We start from the raw sequence: 12,776 nt of genomic DNA, 5'->3' as shown, positions 1-12,776 counted from the left end.
TATTAGCCCATTAATGCTCCATTTACCGGTAAAACATCTAAAGCACACTCATACATCTACCCACATAAATACTGTGGTAATAGATGTTTCCATTTTCAAGTCAGTTCCTTCAAAGCTAATATCATTTGGCTTGTCGACAGCTCTGCTCGTTTATTACAGAGACTAAATCTCGAGTTTGAGCTAGAAACTACCACAATGTCCTCGTCTAACAAGTCAACAATGGCTGATCATTTTGGTAAAATGGTATTATTTCTCTTGTTTTTGTACGAGTTTTTGTCAAAAACCTGTCATTGTAAGTAAGTTTTGTTAAATTTTTAGGTCCTATTCTGTGATTGATAATTTGTACTCTTTCTCTTATATTTTTTAGCATCACGAACCTCTTGTCATGGAACTCTACTGTACCAAAGTCATCCGCAAGTTATATTTATGCGAAGCTCTTTTTTGTTTTGGTTAAAACTAAGACGAGGAAGACATTTTTGTTATGCTAGTAATACTTGTACTAGCTTTGCTATTATGCCCAAGCCTGGCTGAGGCAGAGTTAAGAGGTGTAAAACAAAAAAAAAAAACGTGGATAGTCCATGGAGACTTTGTTTAAAGATTCTACCATTAACGAAAAATAAGAAATCAAAAGAAAAAATAAGGCCTAGCTTTCTTATCAACAAAGTTACGTGACAAGAAAAAATGGAATGCTGAACAAGTAGTTTTCATAATGAGAATAAATTTTTTACACCACCGGTGCAAACATTTGTTTCCTCCAAATTAATTATATTGCGCCATGTTGCCATGTTCTATTGATTGGGACCATTGTTTTGCAATGTGGCGCGATGTTATTGATTTGGAGGAAACAAATGTTTACACCAGCGGTGTAAAAAATTTATTCTCTTTCATGATTTGTCAACCTCATAATACTTCCTTAATGTTGAGTTTACGTTTAATCTTTACTACTTCTTTTAAATGTATGAAAGAAAGTGTTTCCTACTTTTTGTCTCCCAAAAATACCCTTTCAAAACATCTTCAATAACTAACCCGCCCAAAGGCCAACGTCCATGCAACTTCAACTATTGCAATGTTCCCAAACGACACCAAAATGACAAACGAAGCAACTCCAATCCCATTTCTTGCGGAAAAATTTTCAGTCCCGGGTGGGCACAGGACACGTGGTGCCCGTGCCCATCTCGGCCGTCCAATGAAGTGTTGGACGGCTCAGATCTGTTCGACAATTTTAAAGTGTGAAATGACTAAAATACCCCTCGGCAGCCGAACAGATCTGAACTGTCCAACACTTCATTGGACGGCCGAGATTGGGCACGGGCACCACGTGTCCCGTGCCCACCCAGCACTGAAACATTTCTTGCACAGTCGCGCCTCCAAATTCCAAACCCGGTGCACAACTGTAAGTTGACATCAGACACCAAATGCAACATCAAATGCACCGGCTGCTCCAGAGGGACTTCTACGGATGACACGCACAACAGCAGCACACAGCGCAACACGGCTCCTTCGGTGCTTGCAATCTCTTCCAGCCAGTGTTCTACTGATTTGAAATGGTAACCATTTCTAAAACGTGTTAATCTAATGTTGGGTTTGGATATTGTTGGTCATGCCAAATAGTTATTGCACTTAAGATGTTTGATGAATTGCTTCTATGACCATCGATTATAATCCAAACAAGTTTCGCAGACGACATTCAAGATAACACTGCCAAGAGAAACCAAACAAAGAGAAAGAGGACCTAACAGTAGATGTTAATAGGCGCTTAATTTGTTTCGGTGGACACTAAGTCATCTACCTGAATTTGCAAATCCACCAAAGAATATGTGTGCCAATATAAGTCTTGTTTGCCTTTTGAGTTGGGAGCTTCATTGAGTAACCAATTTGACATGTTAGGTTTAATTGGATTATAAACCTTTAATTTGTAGGCGAACATAAGAAATTTTGTGTTTTGCTTTGCTTGCGTTTTTCCCTTGAATTCTACACTTAAAGTTTCCTAAAGGTTCGTAGCATTTTTTGGCACTAAAATCCACAGTGCTTGTTTTGAATTGAATGAAAATCGAAGTCAAACAATTCTAACGTTTATTTGTGAGTTCTTATCCAAATTTCATAGCATCATTATAATTATGCGTATGTTGTCTTTTAAGTCAATATTTTACTTTTTAACTTGAATAGGATTAGATACGTTTAACCCGTTTGTTGAGGGTGTGGTTATCCTCATTCTCCTCTTAGTGATGGTAACTGATTATACACTGGTAGGTAAAGGTCAACACAACCAATGTACCAAAGTCAACACACTATAATGTGTAATTTAAATTTCCAAGGTTACTATTTTGTTTTCAAGTACAGATCTTTTAGGGTGGAAAGATTGTTAAGGCTCAATTCTTTCGTCATTGGAGATGGTTGATGAAATTTCTGTTTTGGGAGTTCTTATACTAGTTTACATGATTTACCCATCAGTTATGTAGGCTGTGTTAGTGTTTAACCCAATTTTCCCTTGACTCGATGGATGATCTGATGCATTTTAATCTTAGGAGTAAGTTATCGTGCTTATAAGAGGGATTGTCAATAGACACAATACAACTACCTCCGAAGTACACGTTTTGTGCTAGAAGTTGATGGAAAAAAATAGAAGTTCGGAATGGCTTAGAGCAGATGAAATTGTTAAGCGAGACATTTGCAAAGGAAACAATATGCTACATTTACTACTGAACAGAGAGTAGATATACTTAAAACACCTTGCTAAATAGGAAGTGGAAACTCAACATTCATGACACATCTCAAAACATCAGTCATGGTTAGGATTTCTTTGTTGGACAAACACAAATGACATCGCCAAATTGCCCTCCGGAAGGCCACCAAACTAAGTGACAACCCATTGGTAAGTGCAATAAAAGGTGTTATTGATCGAGATTATTACCACTAGGTATAGAAAATAAAAAGTATTTTCCATTAAGGTAAGATAGAATACTTAATTAACACTAGGTCCACTCAAAATACATTTACCATTAATAGAAGTGCCATCCTAGGACACCCTATGATTTTTGGGTTATTACCACTAGGTACAGAAAATAAAAAGTATTTTCCATTAAGGTAAGATAGAATACTTAATTACCACTAGGTCTACTTTTTACAAAATACATTTACCATTAATAGAAGTGTCACCCTAGGACACCTTAGGGTTTTAGGGTGCCCTAAGATTTTAGGGTTTAGGATACCCTAGGGTTTAAGTTTAGGCGTTTTCATAGAGCCCTAGGGTTTAGGTTTAGGCACTTTCATAGGGATTTTAGGATGCACTTTTCTATCATAGGGTTTTAGCGATTTAGGCACTTTCATTGGGTACCCTAGGGTTTAAGTTTAGGTGCTTTCATAGAGCCCTGGGGTTTAGGTTTAGGTACTTGCATAGGGGTTTTATGGTGCACTTTCCTATCATAGGGTTTTAGCGATTTAGACACTTTCGTACTCGAGGGTTTATGCATTTTCATAGGATACCCTATGGTTTAGGCACTTTTATAGGGTGCCCTAGGGTTTGGGCATTTTCATGGAGTATCTTAGGATTTAGGCACTTTCAGGTTTTAGGTACTTTTATAGAGTTTTAGTGTTTTATTAATTGGAGGTGACTTGGTGGGAAATACTTTCTATTTTCTATACCTAGTGGTAAAAAGCCTTATTGATTATAGATTCTACTATGTATATACTTTCAAAAAAATTCTTACATTTCACTTGTGGTACCGCAAAGCCCCTCTGTTCCCCAAGCCCACGGAATTTTTTAGAACTACCGAGGATTTGGGATTCTGCAAACATATCTGCACTTACACATGTTGCTTTCATGCGGATATTAAGATATGTCAAGTCTACTAATGTTGAAACTTCAGTAATGTTTCAAATTTGCTTTATTTTTTTTCGAATAATTTTTGTAGTGGGGACTTCAAAAAATAGCAGTTGCCTATTCTTGGATAGACTCTACCTTAGGGGAAGCCTTATTTCGGTAGGTGTAATTTAAAATTGTTCTACCACTTTACATATTGTGGAGTTAATGAAAATGTTTACCACTTGGCTTTGCTAATTACAGCTCCACCCACTAGCTACAGATACGTACATGTAAGCAAGTCTAGCTAAGATGCCTTAAGACCTCAGGTAAATTCCAAGCTGATATGGACACGAACTTGAATATTCACACAGACTCGAATACAGGACATGGCAATTTTGAATAAATGGGGACACAGAAACAATAGGAAACACATCAAATAGTGTTTATGTAGAAGGATAGATATTTAGGTATTAGTGATATGTACATTCCATTCGGAAATAACCAGAACTAATAGTATTTTACAGTTCTCATTGTTTCCAATTTAAATTTTCTCAAGTTGAACAATGGTTTCATTTGATCTTAATTTATCTATTCTTGCTTTTTTCCTCATATTTTTGGAATCTTATACCCCCAAAATAAGCTTTCAATGTCATATATTGATTCCTCTCATGTTGCGGTCCATACCGAAATTGTGACATGGGTGTCCCCGGCTGAAAAATAATTAAACTTATTGGATGCTGCACGTAGAGTGTCTCATGTATGTCCCCTCGGGTCCACAGTGTGTTGTGTGTCCTTAGAGTGTTTGACATGGATTCGGCGAGCAGCTAGGAGTATCAGCGCTTTATAGCTTTGAAGCGATGTTTGGAATGCAAAAAGGCTTGTGCCTCTCCAAGCCTCTTTATAACCCAGAGATCCCAAACATCACCAACTTCTTGAATTGTCATTGCTAATCCATGACTTCCTGTTTCCATGCACCTCATTTTCTTTCATTTTAAATGTTCTCATTGCAGGTACTATTCTATTCTAAGAATTTGGTATATATGGTGAAGGACCGGTACCAAACTATCCCCTCTTTCTCTGGCAAGGTGGCATTTGGAATAAAAAAAATGCTTGCCTGCTTGAAAATCCAAACTATCCCCTCTTTCTCTATATGTGCATCCCTTTTATGTTGTTGTCCTCCAGATTACTTTGTATGTTTTGTCCCTATAGATTTCACAATGACTTAATAAGTTATCTCATTCTCATGATGATTCTGTTTTCTACATAAATTTATGTGAAATTCTGCTTCATTTGATTTTGCTTTTGTTTTCCTTTCCTTTCCTTTTCTTTTACTTTTCCTTTTTTTCCTTGTTTTTTTTGGTTGTGGGGGTATCTAACTAATTTCAATGACAGAGGATGGAATGAAGTCGGGATTGAGGCTTGAGGGAAGAAAACTGAAGGAAAACAAGAAATAGCTAGCGAAGTAGGATTTCAAGGAATTAACGCTGTCATGTAATTTTTCCCCTAGAACGTTTTTGCTATGAGTTTTTTCCCTTAAACGATATTTGTTTTTTTGCTACGGAACTACATTTGGCGTCAATTCTAGGGGACTAATGTGGTATCATTTTCTGTCATGACACTGTTGTGGTATCAATTCTGCATTTTCAATTATGAAAAAGTTCTTCATTTGATGAATTTGTTTTCTGCAACTGCTTGGAACTGCCACTACATTATTTAAATTGCTGCTGAAACTACAACTTCTATGATCTTTACTTTCTGAAAGTGGTAGTTCATTGCTGGAACTTTTTTTTTCGGAAATGTTGAAAACCATTTTTTCAAGTGTTAGTTGGAGGTGCTGCTCCAAACAAAATAAAAATGTCAACAGAAGGCTAAAAGTACATTCCACGTGCAACGCACGTGGCAAAACCAAATGCCAAATGCCAAATGCCACCGGCATATCCAACGGGATCCACAACTTCTGAATTGGTGTAAACCAAAGAAATTTCATTGGAGGGGTGAAGAGCGGTAGTGATGGAAGGCGAGGCGTACTTCCTCGAGCGTTGGTTCGCCCGTGGTCTCTAGCCAGTCAATCCTGGCTCAAAAGGGATTGTGGTTAACAATTCGGTGAATGTGAAAGTTATGATTCTCCTCAACTAATACTAAAGAATCCTAAAAATGTCAAATGTGCCACTTCTTTCTACTCTGCCTAACTCTCTAACAAACATTTTTTTACTCCTATTTTTTGACATATAAAACTAGTAGTTTCAAATCGAAAACGTATTGTGTATCGTTTATTTCATTTTACGAATCGTATAGAGATACGTATCGCATATCGTAAGATACGTTAACAAGCTAATATGTAATAAATAAGAGTATCCACAATGTAATAATCAAAATCAAAAGATTATTAAATTTAGCAACGTGTGCTTAAAAAAATGCTTACATTGTAGTAATCAAAGTTAGCAACCTCCAAACGAATAATCAAATTTGGACATTTGAATAATCAAAAGTAACAATATGGGACTTTACATTACTAATTTTAGCGACCCTCTAAATGAATAATCAAAAGCTGATGTGGCAAATTTTGATTATTCACTTTTGATTATTATATTGCGGATGCTCTAATAGTTATATTAATAATAATCTAAAATTTCGGTGTATATTTGAAAAATAAGTGTTTTATGTATGAAAAAACTGTTTTTAGGATGAAAAAATCCAAGTCTTTCAGGTAGGGTCTATCGCATTGACACTTTCTGGTGCCTGAGGTTAAGGGAAGAGAAAAGAGCCATTATCAGATTCACGCAAAACATGATCGAAATACGTTCTTTCTTTTATTCGAGCTTTGGGTTTGGGTTTCTTTTAAATGAATTGGATACGACCATAATTAGATGAAAAGATCATAATGTGTTTGGTGTTCCACACCTTAAAATATGGTATGATTTGTTCTTTTGTAAGTAATCGTAGGATATGCTATGAATTGGGATACGCTATTATATCGTAGGATACGTCGCCGTATCGTAAGATTTCTGTACAAAAAAAATACAGTCTGGGATACATATCGTATTTGAAAGGAGACGATACGAATCGTAGGATATGTATTCCGTATGTAAGATTTTAATAACCATACATGTATAAAATACAAAATCTTCAAGAGTCAAATGTGGATGCTCCGAGCAAGTTGAGTTCTTTGACTAACTTGTCCAAATCTCTAGCTGAGCTTCCTCCATTAACAGCATTCCAGGCCTCCTCATGCAGCCGCACAACCCCTTCTCTCTTTGCCCGATTCACACCAACTGACTCGGCCAGCAACCCTGTCAACTCGTCCAGATTCGGAATGTTTTGCTCTCCTCCTTCACAGACTCGAAACCCAACTCCGAGTTGGTCCACCAGCAACTTAGCATTGGTGAACTGGTCCGCACCCCTTGGCCACGTCAGCATCAACACGCCCGCGGCGAGTCCTTCGAGCACCGAGTTCCACCCGCAGTGAGTCACAAACACACTCACAGCTCGGTGCCTCAATATCGTCACTTGTGGGGCCCATCCCCTGATTACAAAACCCCTTCCTCCCACACGATCCTCAAACCCATCCGGAATGAAACCAGCATCACCCTCCGCGTCTCCTCTACCAGACTTTTTCACGCACCAAATAAAATGCACCCCGCTACACTCAATCGCAGCCGCTAAAACCTCCACTTGCTTACTCGTCAGAACAACTCGGCTACCGAAACAAATATAAACCACCGAGTCACCCGGCTTCGAGTCAAGCCACGCCATCAACTTGTCAGTTGGCGCCGAACTGGACCCACCACGATTGGCAGGTCCGGTTACGTCGTCAAGTGGAGGCAGCAACGGACCAACAGCCCAAACCCGGTTGTGACCCAAATCGCACTTCAAATGATCGATGTAAAGTCGCTCTAACTCGGTGAACGAGTTGAAAACGAGTCCCCAACTCCTGGTGTTGGCCACCATGCCGTCTCTGAAGAACTCATAATCTTTGTCCCCTTCCTTGAAATCTCGAAAGGTATTGGATATCTGCCACCAAGGGAATGTGGGGAAATTTGGGATTCCTGGAAAAGAAACGGTCGAATTCTGATTGGCCGGATCACCAACCTTGGGTAGGTCGCGCCACATGTGATTCGAAAGGGAGGCGGTAAGTGCGCCGGAGGGCCAGAAAACGAGACGTGGAAGGCCGAGATTGGTGGCGAGGTGGTGGGTCCAGCCGAGGAAGATATCGGATAGGATGGCGACGGGAGGAGAAGGGTGGGAGTTGAACCAGTGGAGGATAGGAGTGTAGAGCGCGCCGTAGCGGCAAACACTGGAGACGATTCCAGGAAGTGAAGAAGTGTTAGTGTTAGGTGGTGTTTCGGGTGGGGAGAGAACCAAGGGGTGGATGGAGGTGGAGGCGTGGGTGGAGGAGAGGAGTGGTTGGAGGAGGGGCAGGTGGTTGGGGGTGACGAGTACGGTGACGGTGAGGCCGCGGGTGAGTAAGAGGCGGGTGAGGTCAATGAGGGCGATGATATGCCCCGGCGTAGGGTAAGGGAAGACGAGGATGCGTGCACCGCTGCTGCTGCTACCAACATGATCAGGTGTGGACATGATTTTAGTCTGGAAACTAAACGAACAGAAATTACAACAAAGAGACTACCACAGTTGAGGAATTTAGGTATGTATTGCGTCTTGGTTTTGGTTGAAGATGAGTCAAGCAAGCCTCTGAGCCTGACATAAAGGTCAATTGATTGAGTAGTTTAATGGAAAAGCATGGAAAAGTACATCATGTGGCACTCTGTTTTTCGTCATGGCTTGCGCATGCAGATGCTCTGCTCTGCTCTCTTTGACCGCGGACTACCCACAATCTTTGTATGATAACTGACAAATTTTACGGCATGTTTTACGTGGTACTTGTTTGGCATATTCGGACTATTTAATATACTTTTTAGACGATTCGGATTGAAACTTTCCCTCTCATCTCACCTCAACATTTTCTCTCTTCTTTTTTTCTCTCCAAATTCTATCTGTTTAAAATCGCAATGGACGGCTTGAATGAGTCGAACGGATACCACGTGGTACCCACCGGCACTGAAAAGTTTTCCATGATAACTATCTTCTGTCGTCTACTATTTTGAACGTATTCATTGGAATAACGAAAAAATGGTATATACCGTTATTGTTTGTAACGTATTTGTCATGCTTAATTTTATACAGTACTAAGCTTGAATTTATATCATATTTTACTTTTGGATTGAAGAGAATTGCGAGGCATTTGATTTAGGTAGTTGATTTTTGTACGACTTGTAATTTTATAACATCAGAAATAAATTCAAAATTCATTACTCCTACCATCCCTATTTGTTTGTTTATTTTTAGAAATTCTAACTTTTTAAAAAGACATAAAAATTAATATTGAAAAGCTAATTTTACTTTTGGAGGAAAAGTTGGATGGAAGGGGAGGGATGGGACGAGAGGAGATGGTCGAGGAGAGAGAGATGAGGAGGAGCGATTAGTACGGTGACATTGAGGCCGCGGGTGAGAAACATGTGGGTCAGGTCAAGAAGGGAGATGATATGCCACAACGCAGGGTAAGGGAAGACGAGGAATATGCGAGGATATTTGGTGGAGTAACGGTGTACGTACGTATTGGTGTGACCATGTGTGTTAGGTTGAGTTATGATCAATATTTTCGACAAGCTTTAAAATACGAATGTTTTGGATCATTAAAATGGTCCCGAAAATAACCTAAAAACAATTAAAACTGGACCGTGGGATTCTGTTCCTAACAAAGATGCTGGGATCGCGGGAGGAGGAGCGTGTGGCCTTGATCATCGGCAAAAGTGATGAGGCAACCATTCCCAACCGTACTTCAATGCTCTGCAAATCAGCTGATGTTCTAATCCCTGAAGCTGTTGCCTCTACTAGCCCCATTTTGGTACTTTACCGACTCTTCCTTTAATGACTTGGTTTTGAAAGTTTATACTAGTTCTATTAAAATGGTAGAGGTGATTAACTAATTAACAGAAAAATACTTACTGTTGACAATCTAGAAAGAAGTTTAGGTAAATACACACCTCTTTTTTTGGGATATGATATGCACCCACTATTGAGAGGCGTAACATTTTCACTGAGAGACGTATTTTGCATTTGCTTCCAAACTAGCTAGTTTCTTTGATTTCAAGGATAGAGCTAGGGTTTCGATTCAAGTGGTGCCAGGTGAGGAGACAATCTTCATCCGAAGAAATGCACTCTTGATATTACATATCGTTTGTGTTTTTGTATATATGTTTATTTTTAGCCAAATGCAATTTCTTCAAGTAACCAAAAACTACTTAACTCCGTAAATGTGAGAGAAATTGAGAATATTTTGTATGACAATCTACAATTACAGATAGGGACGTGAATGAGCCGAACCTTGTAACGTTCAAAATTTTTGGTAAGGTCTAGGTCCGGCTCGTGTTGGGCTTGGACTCGGTTTGTTAGGGCTCATTAAACTTAAACGAGTCGAACCGAGCCGAATTTAGGCTCGAATTCCACTCATGAGTAATTTTTTGCATGTACCACATCAATATCCCTCATATATGAAAAAAAATGAAAAAAGAACAAGAAGTTCAATACCAAAATTATTAACACGAACCAGTACAATAGTAATTAGCTTCTAGCCCAAACCGACCAAAGCCCCACCATATAGAGATGCGACAGATACATGTAGTTGCCAATGACGTCAGAGACACACATCATCAAATGGAGCATTATCAACCTCCAAAAAAAAAAAACTAGAAGATAGAGTTTAAAAAAAGAGAGAATTTCTAAAGGGTAGATCTGCTAAACGAACGAAGCTACTTGAGTTTGAGTTCGTGTTCATCCGTTAAAAAACTTGTTTAAGATTAATTTGTTACATAATCGAACCAAGCTTGAACACTTTTTTGAAGCTCGTTAAGATTTCAAGTCAAGCTTGAACAATCTATTACTTGGCTCGTTCAGCTTATTATGCACGTATAAAAAAAATTCAAACTACTTGATATCGGCTCGTGTTTGGCTTGATTAAAGATCGTTCGACATTGGCTTGTCTAAAAAATAAGCTAAGCTTGAAAATATTTTTGAAACTAGCTCGTTAAGTTATCAAACCGAGCTTGATCTCCTGTTTGGCTCGTTTATCGCCCCTAAAGAAGGGTCAGGCTACCCATTGACACTGTTGAAATCGATCAACTATCTGAAATACGAATGGCTGGTATACGTTGCGTCACGTTTCTGAAGTCTTAACTTAAAATTGGTCAAATAAACATTTCGAGATGAGCAAAAAGTGAACAAGCAAATTCGAACAAATGGAGTATTACCGATCATAACCTATTTGCTTATGGTTGGGTATACAGACATGAGACAACTTGAGTTTTTGAAGTGTAGGTGTTTGGTAGTAGGAACATTTGATCTATTCCATGCCCATACTTCAGAAACCCTAAGAATCACTAAGTACGAATTGGTGCATGCAGTAGTTGCGGAGGTGAGGTGGTGGCCGGGCAGCGATCTTAATTGAGGGCATGGGGAGAAGCTGGGAGGGATAGAGAGTTCAACGGAGACGTCGCAGACAGGGGAGGGATCGGTCAAATGGGTATGGAGAGGCAAAGACGGAGAGGAAGATGAGTTCAATAGCAAATAATGGAGATATGGAAAGGCAAAATAGACAATTAATAGTGATGAAAATCATGAACGGTAAAATGGATGAAAGTTTGATGGAAGAGTTCGCATCCACTCACCGTTGTATGTTTCTAATTCCTCCGTACCAAAATTCCTTGATATCTCTATACCTGTGTATTTTCGGCCTTTTGAATCGCATAAAATTTAAAATATGAAAACATTAGCGCATGCCTGCTCCGAATTGATGGGCAAAAAATTATTCTTGAATATCCCTCTAACCTCTTTAACGCAAGGGCAAAAAAATCTCAACACATCGTCTTCTTTCACTCATCAATATTATTCAAAGAATTGTGTGTATTCTTATAAAAAGGGTTGTTTTTTTTTCGCGTATGAATCTAAAAATGATTGTTTCTTTTTAACCGTAGGAAAATCAACCTAAAAGGAATCAACTTAAAAGCAAATATAGAATTGAATGCAAAGAAATCAAGTTTATATAGATAGGAATTGTCAGTGCCTCAAAATCGGTATTCAACTCATATCCAATTTTGAAGGCCAAGGCCCCAATTGCAAAATTCTAACTACGTAAAAATAAAAAATAAAAGCTCAAATATATCCACCGGTTAATTTGAATTTGCATATAAACAAACTAACAAACTAGTAGTTGAAGCGCCCATACCTGAAGGCACTTATCGCCAGCTATTTAAATTCACAGCCAGTTCAACCACGCTACAAACTACGGATCATAACTGGCAAAACCCAACTGTAATCACAAAATCCACTTTATGGGTTTAAAAAAAATCAAGCTTCAAAATGTAAGAATACAAAACCAGTAATTAAACTTAATGATAATATAGCAACACCTAGCTTTTATTTATCAAGTTTTATAAAATCAAGAAGAAAAGGCAAAACGTAATCAGCCCTTCAATTGAATGTAAAAATGTAATTTCACTTCTACTGAATCATTCATAACAAAGTTGTAGATCTTCTAAGCTAGGCAATTAACCTAGCGAAAGCCAATTTGGTATATGTTACCGGTTAGCCGATGCAACTTGTCAAAAAAAAAAAAGATGACGCTTCCATTCATATACCATTTCAATCATCTAGCAAGAAAATTAATATCATACAACCTGTCAAAAAAAGAAGTAAATAACGGCAAACCATGACGTACTGATTTCTACGTTGTTCTTCCTAAATAGAGACTGTAGTTCGATTCAAAATCATCCACTATAGAAATGTAATTCCGATTCAAAATCATCAACAAAGTTGTAGACTTTCTAAGCTATCTGTTACTGGTTAGCCGATGCAACTTGTCAACAAAACAAATGGCGCTTCAGTTCATATCTATATCTATATAGCTATTTCTTTTGGAACA

At 38.5% G+C, this 12,776-nt stretch overlaps 1 protein-coding gene and 1 long non-coding RNA gene across 2 annotated transcripts; one reads left to right on the top strand and one right to left on the bottom strand.

The window, feature by feature from the left end:
* The first annotated feature begins 1,350 nt into the window (after positions 1 to 1,350).
* LOC131315997 (uncharacterized) lies at positions 1,351 to 5,470 on the top strand. Its single transcript, XR_009196959.1, has 2 exons — positions 1,351 to 1,547; positions 4,813 to 5,470. It is a non-coding gene; the product is annotated as an uncharacterized LOC131315997 (long non-coding RNA).
* Positions 5,471 to 6,747: 1,277 nt separating this feature from the next.
* LOC131315987 (UDP-glycosyltransferase 89B2-like) lies at positions 6,748 to 8,496 on the bottom strand. The gene has a single exon (XM_058345255.1). The coding sequence runs from the start codon at positions 8,375 to 8,377 to the stop codon at positions 6,929 to 6,931; it is 1,449 nt and encodes a 482-aa protein (XP_058201238.1). The 5' UTR covers positions 8,378 to 8,496; the 3' UTR covers positions 6,748 to 6,928.
* Between the last annotated feature and the right edge of the window lie 4,280 nt (positions 8,497 to 12,776).

The sequence above is a fragment of the Rhododendron vialii genome, chromosome 1a (genome assembly GCF_030253575.1).
Source record: "Rhododendron vialii isolate Sample 1 chromosome 1a, ASM3025357v1".
Lineage (NCBI taxonomy): Eukaryota > Viridiplantae > Streptophyta > Magnoliopsida > Ericales > Ericaceae > Rhododendron > Rhododendron vialii.
The sequence above is the reverse complement of the archived record's forward strand: the minus strand, read 5'-3'. Positions and strand labels throughout refer to the sequence as shown.

Bases quoted from the DNA above. Each gene is read 5' to 3' on its own strand.
- LOC131315987 (XM_058345255.1), bottom strand. From the start codon at position 8,377: ATGTCCACACCTGATCATGTTGGTAGCAGCAGCAGCGGTGCACGCATC.